Below are 23390 nucleotides of genomic sequence, written 5' to 3'. Positions count from 1 at the left end.
GCCGCCGCCGCCGCCATCTTGGGTGAGGGCGGAAGGGGCCGGGGCAGGGACGTGGCCGGGGCGCGGCTATGGCGGCGGCGAAGCCCGGGGGAGGCACCGGCAGCGGCACCGGCAGCAGCACCAACCTGCTCTTCTCCTCCTCCGCCACCGAGTTCAGTTTCAACGTGCCCTTCATCCCCGTCAGCCAAGCGCCGGCCGCGCCTCCCGGCCCCGCGCTGCTGCCCCCCGGTACGGAGAGAGGGAGGGCAGCCGGGAGCGCTGGGGATGTGCGGGGTCCCGCCGGGTCCCGCCACCGCCGGGAAGGGGCAGTGGAGCCGGGGGAGTCCCCAGAGCCGAACCGGGGCTCTAAGGGGGGCTGCGGGTTCAGAGGGCCCGGTCCGTGTGGGCTGGAGCCGGCGCTGGGGCTCCCCGAGCCGGGTGTCCCCTGGCGGTTCCTCGGCAGAGACGCTGCTCGGGGTTTCATTTTCTGCTTTCTGGCACTTAATTTCTTCTGTTTCCCTCTGTTTAATGCCTGTGTGCGTGTGTGAGGGTTTTAGCGCTGTGTCTAAGCACGGGCACTGATCATCCGCTTGCAGCTCACCGACGCGTCAGTGCTTCCATTCAGTGCGTACTGAATGTTTTCGTGGTTTTTAAACCTCTCTCTCATGGTTTTTAAACCCCTCTCTTCTGTTTTTTCCGTTTGAAAATAGCACGTTAAGCAGCCGCCTTAAATATCCTTGCTAATTTAATCCTGCTTCTAATATCCTTCTCTCCTAAAGCTTTAATGGTGTTCCCAACACATGCGTGTGTAACTTAAAATCTGGTGTTCAGGCACTTTCAGATAAAGGAATGGATATTTTTTGGGAATGTGTTCAGTCAGAGATTAAAGCTCGAAGCGTTAGAAATGCATCTAGAAACCAGATATTTCAAATTTTACTGTGTTGTGCATGTTGAGATTGGACTAATGACTTTTGAAGATCTCTTTTTACCCAAACTGTTTTATGCTGAGTCTTCAAGACTTCATTTCAGCTCTGCTGTATCTTAGCTAAAATAAGTATTAATATAGCTGGAAATCAGTGCAGTACTTCTATGTAGATTTAATAAAATATTTGCCAAGTAAGGCTTTGGAATAGTTTTTTAGATCAACTACATTTTTTTGGATAGGAGGGATAAAAGCATTAAAGTATTATTTCTTCTTGCTTTAGGTATCTATCTAGTTGATACATTCACTAATTCCTTTGTGCAATCCTCATAGTTTTTCTTTCATGCAAATATACATTATTTTTTCATTAAGAAAATAAAACCATTTTTAAGTGCTGATCTGGCTAGTAGCTTTATACAAATGGTTGTCCTGGCAATTGCCTGAACATTTTGAAGCTGGAGATAAAATTTGATGGGATTTGATTAACGTGGTGAATCTTATTTTCTCCATGTGGCTTAAAATTTGATCATGGAGAGGAGGTGAGGACTCATGGTCTTGTACATGGAGAGAATTTCAGTGTCAGAGGTTGTGCCCCATTCTATGTCAGTCCAAGTAAGGCCCAGGTCCTGTTAAATGTTCTGTTTTCACAATCAAGTGAACTCACCATCTCTCCAGCCAGGTGTTGTTGGGATCTTCTTGCTGAGTGGAATATTTTGCATTTTGAATCATAATTTTAAATTGTGTAAAATGTAATAAGAATCAGTCCAGGGATTTGTTTGACACCTGACAGCCACCATTAGGGAGCTGTGTGCAGTCATTCATTTCTCAGTGGATTCCCCTGTACTCCCTGTTACAGTTGTGTTGGCTGTGGATGAAGGCATTTGTTGTTGGCTGCTCACACTGCAGACTCTTGGTCTCTCTGCCTGGGCACTGAGCAGCAGAGATGCTCTGTGGTGTCTGCCCCACAGCCTGGGCTCATTTCATTGCCAGGCAGGTGAAACACTGAAAACATCTGCTGGTGTCTGCAGATGGGACTGGCTCCTGCTCCCTCAGGAGCTGCTCAGGCCATCACAGCCTGAGGTGAGCTTGCTGTGAGACCCCAAATCATGACAAACCTCCTTTTTTCCACTTGTTCCTAGGTCGCTGCAAAGTAGAAAACTGTGGTTGATCAGGACTTCTTTTATTTATTTTCTCCGTGTGAAAGGGCGTTCATGGCCTTGCAACTTTTTAAATCCTCTCCTGCAATTATGCAGAATGATTTTTCTGCATCAGGGATGTGGCTTTTATGCAAGTCTGGAGTAGGATTTCTACAGAGAACTGGAGTAAGTCCTGCTCATTAAGTGGCTTGGGATCATGAGTTATGGCCACCTTGCAAGTTAGATGAGAAACCTTCAGAGGGCTCTGCTGAAGGAGCAGGCAAGAATGGATGGTTTAACCTGTAAGTTTGGCCTATTTAGGAATGTTTTTAAACTCTGTCCTAAAAATAGGAGCATAAAGTCCTATGCTTATAGTCCTGGCTGTTTTCATGGCGGAAGGATATGAACCAAGGTTGTTCTTACTTTTGTGGGATAAGTGAAGTTGGCAGGGATTTTAGTGCCTGCCACATTACCCTGGGAAGGTCCTGACTCCAGTTATGGTTTGGTTTCTTATTTAATATTTGTTGCATTTTCTGTGTACACTGAGTGACTTTTATGGTCCATTTTAAATGTTCTTGAAGGCTTGGTATCTTTTGTTTCATTTTATGGTGTGCTGAATCAAGGATGTGTAAGCTTTATGGGGGCTGACAGTTTTGGCCATAGCTGATGGTGTTACAGAACATTGTGACCCCATGCAGCGATTTGAAGCTCTCACAACTCTCTGGTGATCCTTTTGTTTTTGCAGAAGATTCTGGAGACGTTGGGGAGGAGGACAGCTTCTTGGGTCAGACATCAGCCAGCCCCAACCCACCACAGACCTTCAGCTACTTCTCTCAAGTTCCCAGCAGCTGTGACCCCTTTGGGAGCATTGGGCAGCCACCCTTGACAACTGTTTCAACCCCTGTGGGAGCACCAGCCTTCTCCAGACCTCCCCCTTCACTTCCACTCGTGTCTGGCTCCCAGGATGGGCAAAATGCCTTTTCACCACATATTCCCAAATCCCAGGCTTACAGTGCCCCACCCACTTCTCAGGTGGGCATGTCCCCATACCAGCCCCCTCAGCAGAGCTGTCCCCCTCCTGCCAGCACTGCCCTGCCCGTGGGGACCCCCCAGCAGCAGGGCTACAACCCCTACAGGCACACCACCCTGAGCAGCAGGGCCAACCCCTACCTCACCCCTCCCCAGCTGCAGCAGAGCCACCCCCCTGCCACAGTGTCCCCTGTGCCACCCGTGCAGATGTACCACACACCCCCGGGGCCACTGACACAGGTATGTGACACCTCCTGCCTGCCACAGCTAAACACGTCACTTTCCTCTTTCAGCTCTGTGCTTTACCTTTTGGAGCTTTTTCTTTTCTGCAAAAAAACCCCAGAAGTAGTCTTGAACTGTTTATAACAGCAAAAGCTTTTCACTAGAAGTAGTTTGGAACTCATGTTCCAGGAAGTCTTCCTGATCTTTGAAGTGAGTGTACCCTGAGGCTGTAGCTCTGTGAGCTCTGGGCATCAGAAACAAAATCAGGTTGTGAAGTTCTGTTGCTCTTTTCTGTGGGTTTCTGAGTTTCAACTATGCTGCTGCATTTTTTGTGCCTCAGCTTTAAATCAGGTCACTCAGCCGCTTCAAAGGTATTGGCTAAAATCTCTTTTTAAGCTGGTTTTGTTGGTGAAGCCAGAATTTTTTTTAAACTAAGTCACATAAAATTGTCAGCAAATTCTTTGAAACAAATTGGTTGAGGATTTTGTGTGATATAAAGCAATAGTCTTCATTATTTTCTACCTGCAAAAAAAGCCCTATTAAAGTAATGCCAATTGGTTAATAAAGCCTGTCATGTTTGCCTTGAAAATAGCAAAAACTTTTTATTTTTGCCTGAGCTGTTGTTATATTTCTGTTATCAGGAATAATGAATGTGAAGGTTATATATTGACAAAACATAACAAAGGCAGTAGAGCCTAGACAGTCTGGAGTTTTAGACTAAATAATTTCACAACTTCTGTTTATTGCATTTTGTATATTGTATAATATTTTGGTGCCCCCTTTTTTTTCCCTTTAAATGTATCATCAACCAAGGCAGTGGCTACTGCTGACATCAGCTGCTTTTAGTTGTACTGACTGGGATTTTTGTAAAATTTGTGTGAAATCATCTTTATATAGGCTGTAGTCCCTTTCAAAATCAGTTCCTTTTCTTGTGCCACTGATGCTACATTTGAGTTTGGAATGTGCCTGTTCTGGTCACTTTGCAGGAAGAGAGCTGTAGCTGAAGTGGCCACTTGTTAAAATGGGGAGTCTTTATGTGAAAGCATAATTATATGTAAATGAACAATGAGAAAAATATGTTTTTATTTTCATGTCAAATTTTGTGGTTGTAAGAAACAAGTTCAGCTCAAGTTTTGAAAATTTAAGAGAATATTTGAAATCTCACTGATTTTTAGATAATCATGATGCTAAACCATGGCAGTTTTCAACAGCGTTTGTGGTAATGAAATTCACATTCTTTCTCAGTTTGAGAAGGTGTAAGTTCTCAAACACATGATGAAGTGGACAATATTTTTAGAATGGAAGGTTATATTCTTGGGGAGGAAAGCATCTTAGAAATAAAGGTTCAGAGTATTCCCTATAGCAAAACATAGAAGAGTTCTGTAAAAACCCTGTGAGACTGAGGTGCTGAGCCCATCTCTTTTCAGTTCCCACCGTCCCAGTCCCAGCTCCAGCCTGCCAGGCCTGCAGGGCCCCTGGTGCCAGCCCCTCCTGTGCTGCTGCAGAACCACTACGAGCCAGTTCAGCCCCACTGGTTCTACTGTAAGGAGGTGGAGGACAAGCAAATATGGATGCCATTCAGCATTCTGGATTCTGCAAAACTGGAGGAGGTCTATAATTCTGGTAAGTCCTGTCTTATCCAGAGGTGAGCAGAAGGACTAAAGGAAAATACTGGGGTAATGCTGCTCGGTAATGTGCCACACACTCAGCATGTGGCAGTAATAAGTAATGTTTTGAAGATTTTTTTTGGCGACTTAATTTATTTCACTGACATCATCACTGCTTGATGCTGTCAGTGTTGAAATGATTTCGTTATATATATAAATATATATATATAAAATACATACATGTATATATATGTATTTTATATGTACATATAATATATATATATGTAATATACCCAAATAGATCTCAGATTTTCATATAGAACTCCTCATTACTTGTGTCTTGGGTTGCCTTTTTGTTAAACTGTGAGTTCTGGAATATGTGTTGGTATTTGGAAGTTTTTCCAAGTGTTTTGTTGTGTACAGAGCATACAGACACATTCTAGAAGCATCTCAGTGTTACAAAGCTTCTCTGCCATGCTGTGACTGTCAGTGCTAATGGCCTGATATTGATCACAGGAGTGGCTGGGGCTGGGCTGAGAGAGCAGAGATGTGTCAGTGTGATGAGCAGGTGTGTCTGTCTGTCTGTCCCAGTGCAGCAGTGCCAGTGTGGTGAGCACATGTGTCTGTCTGTCCCAGTGCAGCAGTGTCAGTGTGTTAACCACATGTGTCTGTCTGTCTGTCCCAGTGCAGCAGTGTCAGTGTGTTAACCACATGTGTCTGTCTGTCCCAGTGCAGCAGTGTCAGTGTGTTAACCACATGTGTCTGTCTGTCTGTCCCAGTGCAGCAGTGTCAGTGCGTTAACCACACGTGTCTGTCTGTCCCAGTGCAGCAGTGTCAGTGTGGTGAGCAGGTGTGTCTGTCTGTCTGTCCCAGTGCAGCAGTGTCAGTGTGGTGAGCAGGTGTGTCTGTGTGTCTGTCCCAGTGCAGCAGTGTCAGTGTGGTGAGCAGGTGTGTCTGTCTGTCTGTCCAGTGCAGCAGTGTCAGTGTGGTGAGGAGGTGTGTCTGTCTGTCCAGTCCAGCAGTGTCAGTGTGGTGAGCAGGTGTGTCTGTGTGTCTGTCCCAGTGCAGCAGTGTCAGTGTGGTGAGCAGGTGTGTCTGTCTGTGTGTCCCAGTGCAGCAGTGTCAGTGTGGTGAGCAGGTGTGTCTGTCTGTCCCAGTGCAGCAGTGCCAGTGTGGTGAGCAGGTGTGTCTGTCTGTCTGTCCAGTCCAGCAGTGTCAGTGTGGTGAGCAGGTGTGTCTGTCTGTGTGTCCCAGTGCAGCAGTGTCAGTGTGGTGAGCAGGTGTGTCTGTCTGTCTGTCCAGTGCAGCAGTGTCAGTGCGTTAACCACACGTGTCTGTCTGTCCCAGTGCAGCAGTGTCAGTGTGGTGAGCAGGTGTGTCTGTCTGTCTGTCCAGTCCAGCAGTGTCAGTGTGGTGAGCAGGTCAGTCTGTCTGTCTGTCCCAGTGCAGCAGTGTCAGTGTGGTGAGCAGGTGTGTCTGCGTGTCTGTCCCAGTGCAGCAGTGTCAGTGTGGTGAGCAGGTGTGTCTGTCTGTCCAGTCCAGCAGTGTCAGTGTGGTGAGCAGGTGTGTCTGTGTGTCTGTCCCAGTGCAGCAGTGTCAGTGTGGTGAGCAGGTGTGTCTGTCTGTCCCAGTGCAGCAGTGTCAGTGTGGTGAGCAGGTGTGTCTGTCTGTCCCAGTGCAGCAGTGTCAGTGTGGTGAGCAGGTGTGTCTGTCTGTCTGTCCCAGTGCAGCAGTGTCAGTGTGGTGAGCAGGTGTGTCTGTCTGTCCAGTGCAGCAGTGTCAGTGTGGTGAGCAGGTGTGTCTGTGTGTCTGTCCCAGTGCAGCAGTGTCAGTGCGTTAACCACACGTGTCTGTCTGTCCAGTGCAGCAGTGTCAGTGTGTTAACCACACGTGTCTGTCTGTCCAGTCCAGCCCGACCCCGAGAGCGTGGTGCTGAGCACGGACGGCGGGCGCTACGACGTGTTCCTGTACGAGCGGCTGAGGAAAGCCGTGTACTGGGACGAGGAGCCCTCGGAGGTGCGGCGCTGCCTGTGGTTCTACAAGGGGGACAAGGACAGCCGCTTCATCCCTTACACTGAGGACTTCAGTGACAAGCTGGAGGTTAGTAAGTCACAGAGACCTTGTTTTAATTAGTTCATTGTGTTAATCACCTTAGAAGCAGTTCTTTCTGTTTCATGAAGATGGTTTTCAGAGTGCACTTTCTGGAACATAAGTAAATCCTGAGGAGTGTCTAAAAGGCCACATTGCTTCTGCATCAGTCCTGCACTGCTGTGATCTAAAATCTGCTTGTGTAGTTCTACACGTGACACTTATATAAAGAAAGTTTTGTAAATTTTAACTGTAGCATTTCCTAAGGCCACATAATACTGAGAAGTTTTCCATGCTGACTTTGTGTAACTTGTTTTCTGTTTCAGGCAGAATATAAAAGAGCTGTAACTACAAATCAATGGCATCGGCGACTTGAATTTCCAAATGGGGAGACAATTGTTATGCATAATCCCAAGGTAATAGATTTTGGCAATTGAGTCTTGCAGGAGGAGTGAGCAAAATGGATGGAAGCATAAATTGAATGTTCTCTTAATCTTGCATGAAACATACCAGTTGGTTGTTCTAAGTCTGTGTGCATTAAAGATGATCAAGTTTACAGAACACTGAGCTTGTGCTTGCTTCAGTGTTCTGTCATGTTGTTAAAAGACAGTGCTTTCTGAAACTTGAAGAGAATAAGGATTTGCATAGTAAATGTTTTGGCTAAGCACAACTGGCAGCAAATGGTTAGCAATTTGAATTAGTTTAACCTCAGTCTGTACCCAATGAAATTAAAACAAAGAGCTTTCATGTGGAGAACAGCATTAATCTAGCTATAAGGTAAATAGTTTCTTTAAGGCCTGAGAAGGTTTTTTCTTATTTTCAGGCCATGAGAAAGTAGAGCAAGACAAGTTTTAAAAGTTATTCTAAATACTCTGTGAACAGTCTCATGTGATTAAAACATGGACTTCAGCCATATTGATCAATACTCTTAACTGTTCACTTATCACAAATGCAGTAATTAATACACAGAACTATCCAAGGGACAGAATCATGGTTGCTCCTACTTAAAGTGTTTAATAATCCTGGTTATAGAATTCTGTCCAGTAAAAATCTAGAGAAGGAACATTTAAATCACTTGGTGTCATAAATACAAGTTCACACTGTAAGTCCTATAAACAGCTGTACTATTGAATTACTCACTTTTTAGGGGTTCTGGACTACTTCAGATGCTGTTGTCCTTCCCTGAAAAGCATTGTACTTATTTTTTTCCATCTTCTCCTTGTGATAGTTATTGTAAATCAGGTAGCATTCCATTTCCTCACATTACAAGTAATCTGCTAAGGAAGAGTGGACACTGGATACTAGGAAGGAGGAGCTTGAATAATGCTTGGCTGAGGAGTTAAAATGGTGATTCTGAACCATGAGCAGGCCCAGCTTCTTCACCTAGTGGTTACTTTGAGTCATCAGTTTGCTTTTCACACTAATGGGAATTTTGTGAAAGAAAACATTTGATTTTCAGATTAAAGGAAAAGCAATCAAAGAGTATGTTGAACTATGCAGTGCTTTCACACTACCAGTATGAGTCATGAGGCTTTTCTGTGGTTGGAATTGGACACTGTATTTGTTACAGGTCATAGTTCAGTTCCAGCCTTCTACCACATCAGATGAATGGGGCACCTCTCAAGATGGGCAGTCGAGGCCAAGGGTGGTGAAACGTGGAATTGATGATGACCATGATGAGATTCCTGATGGTAGGTGATGAGACTCCTGGTGCACTTGGGTCTGCACCGGGAGCAGTTTGGATCTGTGCAGAAGCTGGTGGGTGGAGTGGCTCTGTGCTGTTTGTGCCTGGAGTCTAAAGATTGAAGTTATTCCTTCATCTGAGCTGTTTGCTGAGGTTATCTGGTTTTGGGGTGTTTTAATCCTGTGGGCTCTGTTATGTCCTTTACCATGATATGCAATAGGCTTTATGAAACAAGTGTGTATTACACTGAGCTTCACTCCTGCTGTACATATTGGTACTCTGAATGTTTTCCTTTTTTTTTTTTTTTTCTACAGGAGAAATGTCCCAAATTGACCATCTGGTATTTATGGTTCATGGCATAGGTCCTGTATGTGACTTGAGGTTTAGAAGCATTGTTGAGTGTGGTAAGTTTGGGCTTGTATAATGAGCAGTTGTATTCTTGCTGCTTAAATGTGGCTCTCTCTAGCTCATATAAGCACATCTTTATAAGTTTTTTTGAAAGAAAAGTCTCAAATGTTAAGAAATTCAATTTTTTCATGATTATTTTCCAAAGGCAGAATCTGTGTTCTGTCAAACTTGAAGCTTTAGCTGTTGTTAGTTAGTGTTGTTGTTAGTTCTCAATACCACACTTGCAGGGTGGTTTGGGTTTTGGGATGTGTGGTGAGGGGGGTTTTTTGGTTGATTGTTTTTTTCTTTTTGTGGTGTGAGTGGATGTGTTTGCTTTGTGTGGCTTGGTTTTTTGACCTTTTTTTTTTTTTTAATACACTTTGGTACAACTGAGTAAATGAACAAAGCCCTCTCAGGTTATGGAGTGAACAGGCAATCATTGTGAGATAAATAGAAGCTTGCTAAAAATCCACTCCAACAAAAATGAGTACTTTCTTATTGTTAGAATGGTAATACTTGAAAAGATTTTTTCAGCTTTCAATTTCCATCATTTCTATTCTGACTATCTGTAAAATTAAGGGGAAGGAGGGACTATTTGTGTGTTACTTGAGTATGCAGCTATCAGATTTTCATTATTGTTTTTCTTCACAGTTGATGATTTTAGGACTGTTTCTCTGAAGCTGTTGCAGACTCACTTTAAGAAGTATTTGGAGGAAGGCAGAGTGAGCAGGGTGGAATTCCTTCCAGTTCACTGGCACAGTTCTCTGCATGGGGATGCAACAGGTGTAGACAGGTGAGGATGCTGTTTAATGTTGAAAACATCTTAAAAGCTGCTGTTTAATGGGTTATGGAAAGTGGGGAAAAAGAGCAGTTCATATGCAGATGACTGAATTAGAGAATTGCAGATTTTTAAAAATTAACATTTTGATGAGGTGTATTTGGAAAGCTGGAAGGGCTTGAGGAATATCTCTCTTGTTTATTTTCATGCACACGACTTTTCAGTACAGGATTTACATGAGAGTGGCCAATGCATGATACTTGATGAGTGAGTGTGCAGAGTTGTGATCACAAGGATGAGGTGGTGAGCCTGGAGATGTTTTGTCCATGAGGTGTGCACAATTTAGAGTAGAGAGTTTTCTATTCTTTATTTTCCTGCAGTCTGATTCAGTTTCACCCTTTCTGAGGAAGGCATTGAGCCCTCTGAGCAGTCCCAGAGAAGTGCCTGAATTATGATTAGGCATTTGAGCTAAGGGGTTTTTTTTTGAAGCAAAGTATCTATATTTGGGTAAGAATGTTACAGCATTTAAAAATCTGTTTTAAAATCCCTTCTCTGTGCCTACCCCTTTGCTATGACTTCACATTTCAAGCTGTTTCCCTTGCTCAAATCTGGGGAAGTAAAAATTGTGAGGATGGCAACCTGTGGCACTTAAAGTGATGCTGATGTTCTCCAGACTGTTGTAGCTCAGTGAAATCACACTGCTTTCCTCCAGCCTTGCTGTTTTATTTGCATTTGAGCACTGCATGAGGAGGAATCCTTATTCTGTTAATCAAACCAGGCAGTCTCAAGTCTAGAGCAATTCCAGTGCAGCTGTCTTGACTCCAGGCAGGCAGATGGTGATGCCAAGCTTCTCCTTCAAAAAGAGAGTATTACCATTCTCTGAGTCTAAATTTATATGCAAGTTCCTTTTTCTCTTCCACTTCAATCTGCTCACCAAACTTCCCTGGTACTTTATGAGAGTAGAGTTGGAATAGAGAGAAGAGGTTATTTCAGGCTGGAGAGAAAAAAAAAAGAGCTGTATCTTTCTGAAATATTACAATCAGCAGGTAGCATTAATGTGTGAATATGCAACAAGGCCAGAAGGCTGTATGGGTTTTTAAAATCTCTAAAGAGACTCTTTCTGTAGCATTTACGTTGCATTAATTTCAAAAGCTAACAAAATTTCTCACGAGCGTTTCTTAAAAGCCTTTCATGCTTTTAACGATTCTGTGTTACCAGGAACATAAAGAAAATCACTTTGCCGAGCATTGGTCGCCTGAGGCACTTCACCAACGAAACGCTGCTCGACATCCTGTTCTACAACAGCCCCACCTACTGCCAGACCATCGTGGATAAAGTGGGCATGGAAATGAACCGCCTGTACGCGCTCTTCATGAGCCGCAACCCCGACTTCAAAGGGGGAGTCTCTGTGGCTGGGCACAGCTTAGGTGATTGTCTGGGGAATGCTGCTTTTGTCACAAATCAGTTCCTCTCAAAAGGAAAATGGCCCCTTTGTTATGCATAAATGTCAAATTAGCGGTTAGGGCATGGCTGTCTTTCAGAAAACAGCCAACAAGCTCCTCTCAACAGCTGAGTTTATCAGGCTTTGAGAGAAAGTCAGTACTTCCCTTCATGAACACTTAGTGTCCAATCTGTGTTTAAAAGTTAGCAGATTATCTGGTGACTTGTTAGATGTGTGATGTCTGTGTCTCAGAACCCCCACTTAGTAACAGTACAATCATTTTTTGGAATATAGAATAAGTGTTAGAGCAGAATATGGACATACTGGTTTGGACTGGAACTTTTCCTCCAGTTCACCAAGCAGTCTCAGATGTTTAAGGAAAAATAGTTTAGTCATGGCAACTACATAAACGTGAGCAGGAGAGAAAAGAGGCTGCTTTTAGCTTTTTAAGTTCAAGGTAACATATGAGTATTTTCCTTCAGCCATCTCTTGATCAAACTGTACTGTGACATTACTGTTGCATATAAATCTTGCTCAAGATTTAGGGACAGGAAAACCTGATATTTCCCCAAATCAGCTCTAATTCCTGTTTGCAGGTTCCTTAATTCTATTTGACATATTGTCTAACCAGAAGGACTTGGCTTCATCAGCAAATTCTGGACCATTCTCTGGTGTTAATGGGAGTGTGAAGGACGTGGCTGTTCATGATAAACAGGTAATTTGCATGCTGGTCTTTCCAGGCCTATAAATTGATATTTTCAATCATTTTTTTCTTAACTTTTCAGAATTTATTAGCTGAACAAGTCTGTGGGTTTTGATAGTACATTTAAACATGTTAATGGAAAGATGCTGTTTTGTAAATATTGTAATTTCTCAGGACAAATTAATTACCTCTCTCTTAAGTTTCAAGTAGGCCAGTAATGAGATTTGGTGGTGAGCATCAGCTTTGACCCTTGTGAACATGTAATTTGGTCTAACAGTAAATGATGGGGCAGATGTATAAAAGAGAGAGAATTTGTGTTTAGACTAGAAATGGTGACCAGTTGTTTGAGGAATAAAAGGAAGCATTTTTGAGTGTTTTGTCTCTCACAGTAAATTTTAAATATTTATTTTGCAGCTCTATTTTAGTGGAAAATCTGTGTCCTGCTTCACTAAAAATGGATATATATTTACAGAGCTTGCTTAATAATATTTTAAGAGAAAATAGTTAAACTTGGTTTTGCTTGCTGCTTCCTGGTTTTTCCGCTATTAGAGGGTGTGATTCTGTTTGTGTGCTGTTTTATTGAGATGACTGAAGATACCAGTTCCTTGGGCTCCTCCATTGCTACTTCTGCTGATGACCTTTGTGAGGCTGAAGCAGAGGAAGATGTTCCCACTCTGCAGAAGACCCTGGAGATGCTCAGTTTGTCAGAGTACGTGAGCACCTTCGAGAAGGAGCGCATCGACATGGAGTCCCTGGTACTGAAACCCTCGCTGGGCTTCTGGGGCTGCCCAGGGGAGGGAGGTTCATGTTTGGGATTTCTTCTTGTTTTGTTTTCCCTCTCAGTGCCCATGAGAGCAGTTGCAAAGATGAGATAATCAATGCATGACTTGAAGACTCAGTGTTCTGCAGCTCTTGTTTTTTCTTGATGTGATGCATCCACCCAGTTGTTAGGGCACTCTGTGTCTTTTTAATATTTTGTATTTTCTGTAGCTTTATAAATTGACTTAACAAATTGATAATTATTCATTTTACTAGAAAAGTTTTAAGTACTTTTTCTACTAGAAAAATACATTTTTATGTGTGTGTTTGGTGTTTGTTTCTTTAGCTCATGTGTACAGTTGATGACCTGAAGGAGATGGGGATACCTCTTGGACCAAGAAAGAAAATAGCTAATTTTGTAAAAGACAGAGCAGCCAAGCAGGTAAATAGATATTTCAGGATGGAAATTAAAAGTTGGTAAGTTGTAACTGACTTCCTTGCTGTGGACAACCTTCTATTCTTGAACACTCTTGTTGACATCCTGAATATATTAAAGGAATTTTGACAGTGTGAAATTAACCTTTTTTCTCCCTAACTTTAAAACTTTTCTCAAAAGGAACAGAAGAAAGCAGTAGCAGAGAAGAAAGCAGTGCTGGCTGCCACACTCCAGACTCAAGAAGACACCCAGAAATCAAAAGAGGCAATTTCTCCTGTGTCATCTTCAGAGTCTGGGCACTCAAAGAGGAAGCTCCCAGTTGGTGCATCTGTGTCTTCTGTGAACATTGACTATGAGTATTTCGAAATTGGAACTGGCCAGGTGAGACTGTGTGGATCTAAATGATTAGAACAGTTTAAAGGATTTGATCAATCCTCTCTTTTCACTATAGTTTTTTTAATGTTGATGACCTTTAGCTAGTTCCTTTGAAGCTGACAGTTCTGAGAGATGATGTGTCTGATTTCTGCCTGGTAGGTTTCTGTGGTTTACAGTGCACTGGACTTTGAACCAGATATTTTCTTTGCTCTTGGTTCCCCTATTGGTGTGTTCCTTACTGTGAGGGGTGTGGAGAAGATTGATGAAAACTACAGACTCCCCACCTGCAAGGGATTCTTCAATATATATCACCCAGTGAGTAGCAGTGCTTTTGACATTTGATTTCAGTTGATGTAGATGACAAAAAAGGCAGAATACTAAGTTCTACCTTCTGAGCATTACACCTCTTGTTCCCCTGTGTACATTTCCTAAAACACTTCCAGGCATGGGTTGTTTTCATAATATTTGCCTTGTTTCTTTTCAGAATTAAGGAATTTTTTTTTTGGGGGGGGGGGGAGTTGTTTAGGTTTTTTCATTAATTTGAGGCTGCTTTTGTAGATTTTTATGGAATGTTTGTATTTTTACATGCAGTGTTTGTTCTCCTCTGTCTCATTTTGTTTAACAGTTTAATGTTGATAGAGATTGAGTGCAAGGAAATCTTGCTGTTGTGTTTCCTCATTAGAATCTCCTTCTGTAGGGAGAACAAGACCAAAGGAGTTCATGAACCTGCTTAATGTCATGAACTGAATTTCTGTAAATTCCAATAGTGCAGAATTAAAAAAAGGTTGTATATAATCCATATTCCCATAAATAGGGATTTTTTTTTCATTGAAATGTGATGACTAGAATAATTTTAAAGATAACTAAATGTCAATGTGTTGTCTCTTAACAGCTTGATCCAGTAGCTTACAGGTTAGAACCAATGATCATTGAAGACCTGGATTTAAAACCAGTTCTCATTCCACATCATAAAGGCAGAAAAAGACTTCATCTGGGTAAAAAGAAAACTTACTTCATATGGATCCTATTCATTATTTCTCATTTGATGCATCAGAATATTGTAAGATTTTAAGAGACTAATGAATATCCCTGGATATCTGACTGTATTTTTCCTGAATATCAGAGGTGATTCCACCCAGCCCCATAAGCTGGGTATTCACAATTCCATTCAAAAGTAATAATCACATTTCCTCCAGATATAACCTTGTCTTACCAAAGTTCCATTAAAACATTGCTGTACATTGCTTGATCACCTTCATTTCTAAGAAGCTGTGAAACAGAAACAAAATTTCTTGGTGTCCTTAATGACCACCATGATGTGTTTAACCAGAATCTGTTCAGTGTTGGCAACCCTGAGGGAAAAGGAGGTTCTGTGGCCTTTGGAGGGCAGGGACACACTTTGTTGCTCCTGGCTGCACATCAGACCAAGGTGCTCCACTTAAATTTTGCACATCTAATAAGGAAAGTCAGTTTTGCTGTTGTGCAAGTTCACAGAGCCCTCCTGAAAGCCTCTCTTCAGGCACTTGGAGAGATTCTGTCCTTTGGAATTGTCCATTAGAGTGAGTCTGCTTTGCTGGACTGCACAAGATACTTGTTTCAGGTTACAACTCTCCAAAAGTGTGTATAATAAAGGAGCAAAATATGGTCTCTTGTTCCTTATTGTTTTGACATTGATTTAGGTTGATTCATTGACCCATTCAGTAAGAAGTCAATTGTGTATTAATAGCATTTCACCTAATCTTTTAAAATGGACTGGAGAAGCAAGAAACATGCATTAATTTTTATGTGTATTAATTGTATTTCACCTAATCTTTTAAAATGGAATGGAGAAGCAAGAAACAGGCATTTATGACATAGCAGGCTTGTTTCTGCTGATAATTGAGATGTTTATTGAACAGAACTTTATCATTCTGCTTTTAGTTGGTAATTTTAAATCCTCCTGAATTAAATTTTAGTTAGTAATTTTAGTTAGTAATTTTAAATCCTTCTGAGTGAAATTTTTGATGGTTTTTTTTCTTTCTCAGAGCTGAAAGACTCTCTGTCTCGTATGGGATCTGACCTGAAGCAGGGCTTTATCAGCTCTCTGAAGAGTGCATGGCAGACCCTAAATGAGTTTGCACGTGCTCATACATCTTCAACCCAGCTGCAAGCAGAGCTGGAGAAAGTAGCTAACCAGATTAAAGAGGAGGAAGAAAAGCAAGTGGTGGAAGGTACATGGACACATTATTGGTTTTTCTGTAACTTCCTTGTCTCAAATCAGTTGACACTTGAGTATACCAGAGACTGTTTGCTATTGATTTTCCTGACCCTGTTAAGGAGATCTCTGCTAAATGCCAGGTTCCCACCAAAGCTGCTCTGTCACTGTCCTCCTCAGCTGGGTCTGGGAGAGAAATTACAATGAAAGCTTTGTGGGTTGGAGTGAGTTCAGGGAGAGATCACTCTCTTTAGAAAACTGTTTAAACTGTTAGGAAAGAAATAAGCCTATAGTTCAGTAACTTTCTAAACCATGCTGGGCAGTTCAGGTTGTTATTGTCTTATCACAAACACTTGGAAATTACAGCAGAAAAAATGGGTAATATTTCTTAATTATAGTCAAGCAGGCTGTGCTTGAAAATAGTTGAAATGTGAAACTCTTTGATTTTAGCTGAGAAGATCACTGAAAGTGCAGAGCCTCCAAAAGATGAAGATGTTTCAGTGAAGGTTGGGATGCTGAACGGAGGGCGTCGCATTGATTATGTTCTACAGGAGAAGCCAATAGAGAGCTTCAATGAGTACCTGTTTGCTTTGCAGAGCCACCTGTGCTACTGGTAAGGGGAGATATCTGTGGTTCCAGAAATTCTGCTGAAGGGACACAGTATGTGTGATTGTCCAGGAGTGTCAGGGTCAGTGCTTGGATGTACTGTTTGATAATCCTATTTCAAAGTAAAATTCTGTGTTAGAAATCTGTTTGCAATGAAGACATTGCACTCTCTTCTCTTGACCTTTGACACTCCAAACACAATTTTTTAGCTACTGTCATTTTCAAAACAAGGAGAACTCTGGAAGCATTTTCACAACTGCAGCTTTTCAAACAAAACTGTTCATGAAGGATTTTTATTAGACTACAATAAGTGGTAAAACTTTATTGCTTCTTCTGGCAGAGCAAAGGATGTGGGAACTATATTTAACAGCACACCTTGGTATGTAATAGCCAACCTTGAGTGTCAGCTGTGAGCTGTGCAAAGTGATGTTGGTGAGGGAGGAGTGACTGGTCTCTCATTCTGAGTTCAGCAGGTGCTGGACAAAGAGTGCTCTACATTCTTTCTGAAGGTTTTGATTTTCAGTAGGTCGTTTTAGCAGCAGGCATTTTTTCCAGAGGTTAAAACACAGCTCTGAAGGCATTACCTGAAGGGTCTCATTAGAGCCATCATCTCTGGGATGCTGAAGCTCAGCCCCTGCCAGAGGAGGGGTTCCCGGGCTGCTGTCTGGGTGACCCGGTGGTGGCAGTGCCGTTCCACAGGCAGGGTTGAAGGGACCGGAATTCCTTCCACAGGGTGGCAGCCGATCACTGCCAGCATTTTAAAAGCTTGGTACCTGTGCCTGTTTTTGTCATTCGAGTAAGGAAGATAAGCACAGTGATTAATGACCCGAATAGGAGAGCATTTCTTCCTGAGGAATGGTGGGAAGAGCTTTAAATGAAATGCTCTGAGTGTTGGAGAGATTGGAGCTTCTGTGTTGAACCTTCTGCTTGCTTGTTTGCTGCTCATTTAATGCAGAGACCATCAAGGAATGTCTGTGCTGAATTGTGGAATATACATGCATTCCCTTAGCTTGTGTGTTTAATTCTGTACTGGTGTTCTGCAGATTGTTCCTCACATTTGGAGGATCACAGTTCTGACCATCTAAATCTCCTTCACTGGCTCCCTATATGATTTATTTTAAAAAGCACAGAGAGCTGCCCTCATCTAACAACTCCTGCAGCTCTGGAACTTTGTTAAAAATTACCTGTTTAGCATAGTTTTTTTTTATGTTTGCATTATTTATGTATGTCTAAATAGCATTTTATAGATGAAGAAGAAGATTAAGTCTATTCATGTTAACTTTAGATTCAGACAGCCTGAAGCTTTGCTTTTTGAAAAGATGAGGGAAAACAGCCACTTGGAAACATGGCACTTGAATGATATTAATCTTTAAATTATTGGAGATGTATCTAACATTTTAGTGGTAAGCAAGAGAGGAAGACTATGGGTATTTAACATACTCTGTTTACAATTAAGGGCCTGCCAGTTAGAGAAGAAATTAGAATATTGCTGCTAGAACTGGGCTAATTATTGGACTGGGACAAAGTGAGTAGAATGAAGTGTGGAATATATTCAGGACAAAAAGTGAAACATTATTTGAGGAGATTAAGATGAGGTAGTAACACCAAAGAGGAGGATAGAGGAGGGGATTTGGAGTTTGCAGCATAGGAAGCTAGGGAGGACAGGAGGGGGAAATGCACTAGGAAGAAGGTAAATGCATAGGCTGGGGTTGACAGCAGAACTAATTCAAAACTTGTGTAGAATTATACTTTGAAGGAAACTGGTAGGGGTAAGGCCATGTTCATGAAAAATAAATACTGGGCCAAGAGGTTGTGAACACTCTTTGGAGAGCTGAATTAGGCTGGAATGTGACTTAGGAGAATTAGAAGATGGACCATACTGAACTAACCTTTTCCTCTTTTTTTCCCTTCCCTTTTTCCCTTTTGTTTTATTTATTTCATTCCTCAAAGGGGATCTGAAGACACTGCCTTGCTGTTTCTCAAAGAGATATACAGGACCATGAATATCAATCCTGAGCAGCCACAGCATTGATGTATAAAAACATGAATTTGTAAGTTTGCTCTAATGTAACTTCTGTGCTCGTATCAAATTCAGCTACAGCTTAGATGTCTTTACTTTCCCTTTCTCCTCTGAAGTTTAAATTATGAAGCAGACAGCCATTAAATGTCATTTTGATTGCAAAAACAATTTCTAAACTTGAATGCAGAGGAAGTCTTTTTCTTCTTCCTTTCATTTCCAGAAGATATTTGATGTTAGTGCTTTTGGTACTGGATAATAATTGCTACTACAAATGCAACCAAAGTATGATCTCTTTCTTCTGCTTCTCCCTCAGTTTTTTGTTCAGTGAATGTTCAAGAATAGGAAAATTTAGTGAAATTGGATATGATGAAACTTTATTTACAGTGCAGTAGATTAAAGAATCCCCAAAGTGTTTCACTGGTGAATGTAAATACTGGATTGTTTCACCAGTGGTGCACATTTGTCAGCAAAAAGCTGTTTGTGTCCTAAGAAGGTGTTAAACATGACTATTGATAAATTAATGAGACCCTTATATGTCAGTATTTTACTATCTTTGCATAGATTAAGAATTTCAGTAGAGCAAGTGAAATAACACAGCATGGAAATTTACTTGGAAAAGAAATTAAATACATGTTACAGTTGAGCATCTTAGATCTGAAATATTGTAGCAGGTATTTTTATTTCAAGATGTAGGTTTCCAGACTAAGGATCTGTATTGTACCAGTTTGCATCACTGGTTGTTACAGAAAAGAAAATACTTTCTTTTGAGAGGCAGGGAAGAAATAATATGCACCTTGCCTTTTTGCAATCATACAAGATAGTTTCTGATGTATTTCTCCATTTTCAGAAGAGCTGATAATGTCAAGGTACATAAATACCCAGCATGAAGAGAAATGCTTGACATTTCAGAGGAATATTTTAGGTATCTTTCATTGCTATCATACAGTTTTAGTACTCTTTTGTAACAGAATGCTTCTGATGGTCAGTTGATAGCAGCTTTTTTTTTAATAAAATGTCAAGGCTGATCAAATGCATTTCTTTAAGGCATGGAGAGGTAAAAGGAAAAAGGCAGCAGCTGGCTGCACAGCTCTGACAGTGCTGGATCAGCCATCACAATGGCTTATGCACAGGCTCCAGTCACAGTTGCAGAATTTTTTCTCTGCTATTTCTTTATGATGGCTCTGGTTGAAATCATGGGAATCTGATTGCAGAGGGAATGCCTTTCAGCCTCATGGCAGGGGATGGGGTGTGAGGATTTACCAGTGCAGAGCTCAGAGGAGTTTGCTGCTCAGCTGCAGCAGACACTGCATAACTCTGGGTGTTTCATTGGGAACTCCACTGCTGGGGGACAGCTTAGCAGGATGTCACACAGCAAAGCACACTCAGGGAAGTCTGTAATTCCATCAGGAATTGCTCAGAATGTTCCCCAGCACTGGTTTGACTGGACAGTGTTTGAGACTGGGATTCAGATACCAGAGGCTTAAATGGGAGGGCAGATGGCACTGAAGTGGTGTCTTGGGAAGGCTGCACACCACAAGACCAAGAATCTTTTCCACATGACAAGAAATGTCTTCACATGTGCTGAGTTAAATATTATCACATCACAAGGAATTACTGAAGTGGAAAATTCTCCCTCAGTGTTAGCAGTCATGTGGGTTTTTCTCTTTTTTTCTGTTCTTTTAAGACCTTCAAATGTGAAAGGTGGCAGTGTGAAGGTAATTATTACCAGTGGTGCCTCTGACAGCAACATCCATTTTATTTCGTGTGAGTGGCTTGATTTAGCTCTTCTAGAAGCTGCTCTTTGTGAAACAGTAGTGCAAGTTTTCATAAAAACAATGGAAAGAAGTGCACCAGCAGATTAAACCTTGGACATGTAAACTGTCACCATCCTCACTAGGATAATTTATTACCAAAAGCTAAAGATTCTAACAGCTGGTTAAAATGCATAATTAATGACACCCTATTAGCAGTTGTTGTGAGCTTTTTCTGTTTGCAGTTGTAATTGCCAATTTATGTCCACAGAAAGTACATTTCAGAGGCTTACTGTATGAAAAGTTTGATTAAAAACATGTATGGATTTTTAGATCTTTTTGAGCCCTCTTGAAATTGAATGGGGGCATATTTAATTTGATCAGTACTACTGCAGGAATAGAAAACCTGATGGATTTCCTATTTTCAATATGTTCTGTTCTCTCTGCACAGCCATACCCATTCCTCCTGCAGACCTGCTGAAAACCCCTCTGAGGAACATCTGGTATTTTCAGAGTTGCATATGAGAGGATAAACATCAGAGGTTTTTTCCCTGCCATTCCAGAACTTACTTGGATTCTACCTTCTTGTGTCACTTCAAGCAAACTTGAGTTATGAGATGATCAGGACTGTCATTCAGGAGATGGATGGAATGACACAGTTTTGATCTTAAATCAGCTCAGTTGTGCCATTGCCAAGTATAAGGTGATTGAAGAAGTTTTTTTTGGCATGCAAATCATAACTTCTGTCCTTCAGCTCTCCTGTCCCAGCTGGCTGCCAGACATGCTTTGCCTCCCAAGGCAGCATGTCCTCAGTGAAAAGGACTTGATGAGAAACAGCAATAATCTACTGGTCTTGACACATTTGTTCATGCCCCTTTAAGAAATGAAATGTGAACTGAAGTTATAACCATCTTTAATACAAATTACACAAACCAGTTCATATTTACTAAAATCTAGCAACCAGAATAATTTTCTTACTATTGTAAGTGTGATGGAGATTATTTTATAAAGACCTTTTTAAGCCTCTGTTAAGAGTTTTATTGTGGTTTTTTTTTAAGTAAAAATGAACTTTTGACTTTGAAAATATTAGAAGTTTGTTACAGCTAGTTCAGTGTTCATATATCCTGAAATGAGGAACGATTTAAAATGACATTTTGATCTGGTAATTATAGAATCACAGACTATTCTAAGTTAATTAAGGCAATTTTAGTGAAACTAGGCTGCAGTTATGAGAGCTAAAACACTTACCTTGACCTTGCAGTTTAACATCTCAGAACTGTTACTGTAAATAGGAACCTGAAGCTTATGGGTGCTAGATAATAATCTAGATCCAGCCCTGCAATCCAGACTCCATTTTCATGTAATGAGGTTGAGGTGAGTTAGGTGTTGTGAAACCTTTGGAATTAATGTCTCTGACTACTGAGCTTCTGTAGCTTCAATTTACACACACGTTGTGGCTTTCCTAAATATTAGTGGCTTAACCTTATTCCTGACTATTTGCCTCTGTTATTGCAGTAAACAAATTTTGAAATGCAGTATGGTTTTTTTTCCTTGATATATGTAAAATACACATTATTGTGTATACAAATCGATGGCTGTAATTAAAATTACCTTACTTCCAGTGGGTCTTTTCAACAAGGTTTTGTATGTAATCACAAAAAATAGTTTGGGAGGTTGCTTAGTCCAACTTCCCTGCTTAGGGCCTTGTTGAAGGCTGGAGATGCTTTGCCTCTCTGGCCCTGGTGTAATGTTTGACTGCTGGGATTGCAGGATTTTTTTTCTGATACACAGTTGAAATTTTCTGGGTGCGGCTCATATCTGTGGCCTTTTGTCCTTTCTCTGAATCTTCAAGAATAACATCTCTGTCTTCTCTTGTACTCTGACATTGACAGCTGAGGACAACAAGGAGATTTTCCTGTTTGGCTTCTCAAGACCCAACACTTCCCTTGGCATCTCCTTGCCTGCCTTGGGCTGTGGCCCTCTAGCGAGTGTTGGGCTTTCCAAAATCCTTCTTGCTCTGGGGAGAAAGTTTGCCAAAGGAAACTTTTTATCCAAAGCAAACAAATGTCTTTATAAATGACCCTGTCAGACAGAAATTTTTAAGCTTTACAATGTCCTTTGTTAGTTAGAATACAAATTTTTTTAATGTATATACATACAACACAAACACCATGACCACTGCCCTCATTTCCATGGTAAGTATCAGGGTGGAGGGTTATACACATTTATATTTATCAACTCTGTGCCACATGAGCAATCTGAGTTTGCTTAAATAGCATTTTTAAGCAGGTGCTGGGCTGTGCCACATTCCCTTGGGAGGGGGCAGCAGTACCAAGGAACAGTCAGATTTTATGGGTTTGTGTGAGAGGAATTGCTGCAGGGGGACCTGCAAGGAGCTGCCTTGCAATGGAAGGGGAACAGGAGGATGCTGCAGGAATGAGGAGCATCTGGAGTGCAGAAATTGGTTGGGGAATATGGCATAAAAATTAGCTCTAGTTAAAGAAATAAAAAATGGGCTGCAACTTCAGTAATGAGCCATTCTTACATCTTAAAAGCAAATGGAAGTTTGGACATAAAGGATGGAAAAATGAGTGTAACCTATGGTTATATAAAAGAAAAATAAAATAAATTGAGTTTATAGTGATTTAAAATCTTACAAATGAATACTTTGCTTCCTCAGCAGAAATCTTCCTTGTGTGCTGCAACACACACCATACATACACAGCTTCCAGTATATCCAGTAAATTTTGATTTATTTTTGTATGTATTACAATGCATAATTAAACAGGTAAGGCTAATTACACTTTAATTAGTCAATCCACATACAAAAATTTACAGTTTTCCCTGCTATATTTTCATCTGTGCTGAAGTGATTGTAAGCATTAAAAAAAACCAAGATTGTCTAAAAGATTTTTTTTAAACTATCAAAATATCTATGGAACAGGGCAGAGAAAGGAGGTGGAAATCTTTATGAATTAATTCCAAGAAAAAAAATCAGAGCCTCTGTAAGAAATCCAGTACCTTCCCCAAAAATTCTCATTTGGACAGAAGTGAATTTTTTATTGAAAATTTTTTGTTTTGGAAAACTTCTTATCCACTGCTTGTCTCCCTGTGTTCCAGGACTCCCTGCTTGTGCCAGTAGGGATGTTCCTGTCCCTTGGGAACACCTCCTGTCACAGCTGTTCATCAAGCAGCACAGTCAAATAATTCTGCTTCTGCTGGGAGATGCCTTGCATGGCACAGAAAATTTCCAGTATCTGTGCTGGAGTTGTC

At 41.3% G+C, this 23390-nt stretch overlaps 1 protein-coding gene across 1 annotated transcript; it reads left to right on the top strand.

The window, feature by feature from the left end:
* On the top strand, nucleotides 1-22768 carry SEC23IP (SEC23 interacting protein). Its single transcript, XM_059476549.1, has 19 exons — nucleotides 1-228; nucleotides 2783-3306; nucleotides 4716-4911; nucleotides 6802-6995; nucleotides 7310-7399; nucleotides 8554-8674; nucleotides 8982-9071; nucleotides 9706-9847; nucleotides 11051-11259; nucleotides 11870-11988; nucleotides 12561-12731; nucleotides 13082-13177; nucleotides 13352-13552; nucleotides 13706-13861; nucleotides 14439-14541; nucleotides 15571-15756; nucleotides 16191-16353; nucleotides 18297-18397; nucleotides 20569-22768. The coding sequence occupies exons 1-18, from the start codon at nucleotides 69-71 to the stop codon at nucleotides 18376-18378; spliced, it is 3003 nt and encodes a 1000-aa protein (XP_059332532.1). The 5' UTR covers nucleotides 1-68; the 3' UTR covers nucleotides 18379-18397; nucleotides 20569-22768.
* Nucleotides 22769-23390: the final 622 nt, after the last annotated feature.

The sequence above is a fragment of the Ammospiza nelsoni genome, chromosome 8 (genome assembly GCF_027579445.1).
Source record: "Ammospiza nelsoni isolate bAmmNel1 chromosome 8, bAmmNel1.pri, whole genome shotgun sequence".
Classification (NCBI taxonomy): Eukaryota; Metazoa; Chordata; class Aves; order Passeriformes; family Passerellidae; genus Ammospiza; species Ammospiza nelsoni.
This window is presented reverse-complemented; position numbering and strand designations above follow the sequence as displayed.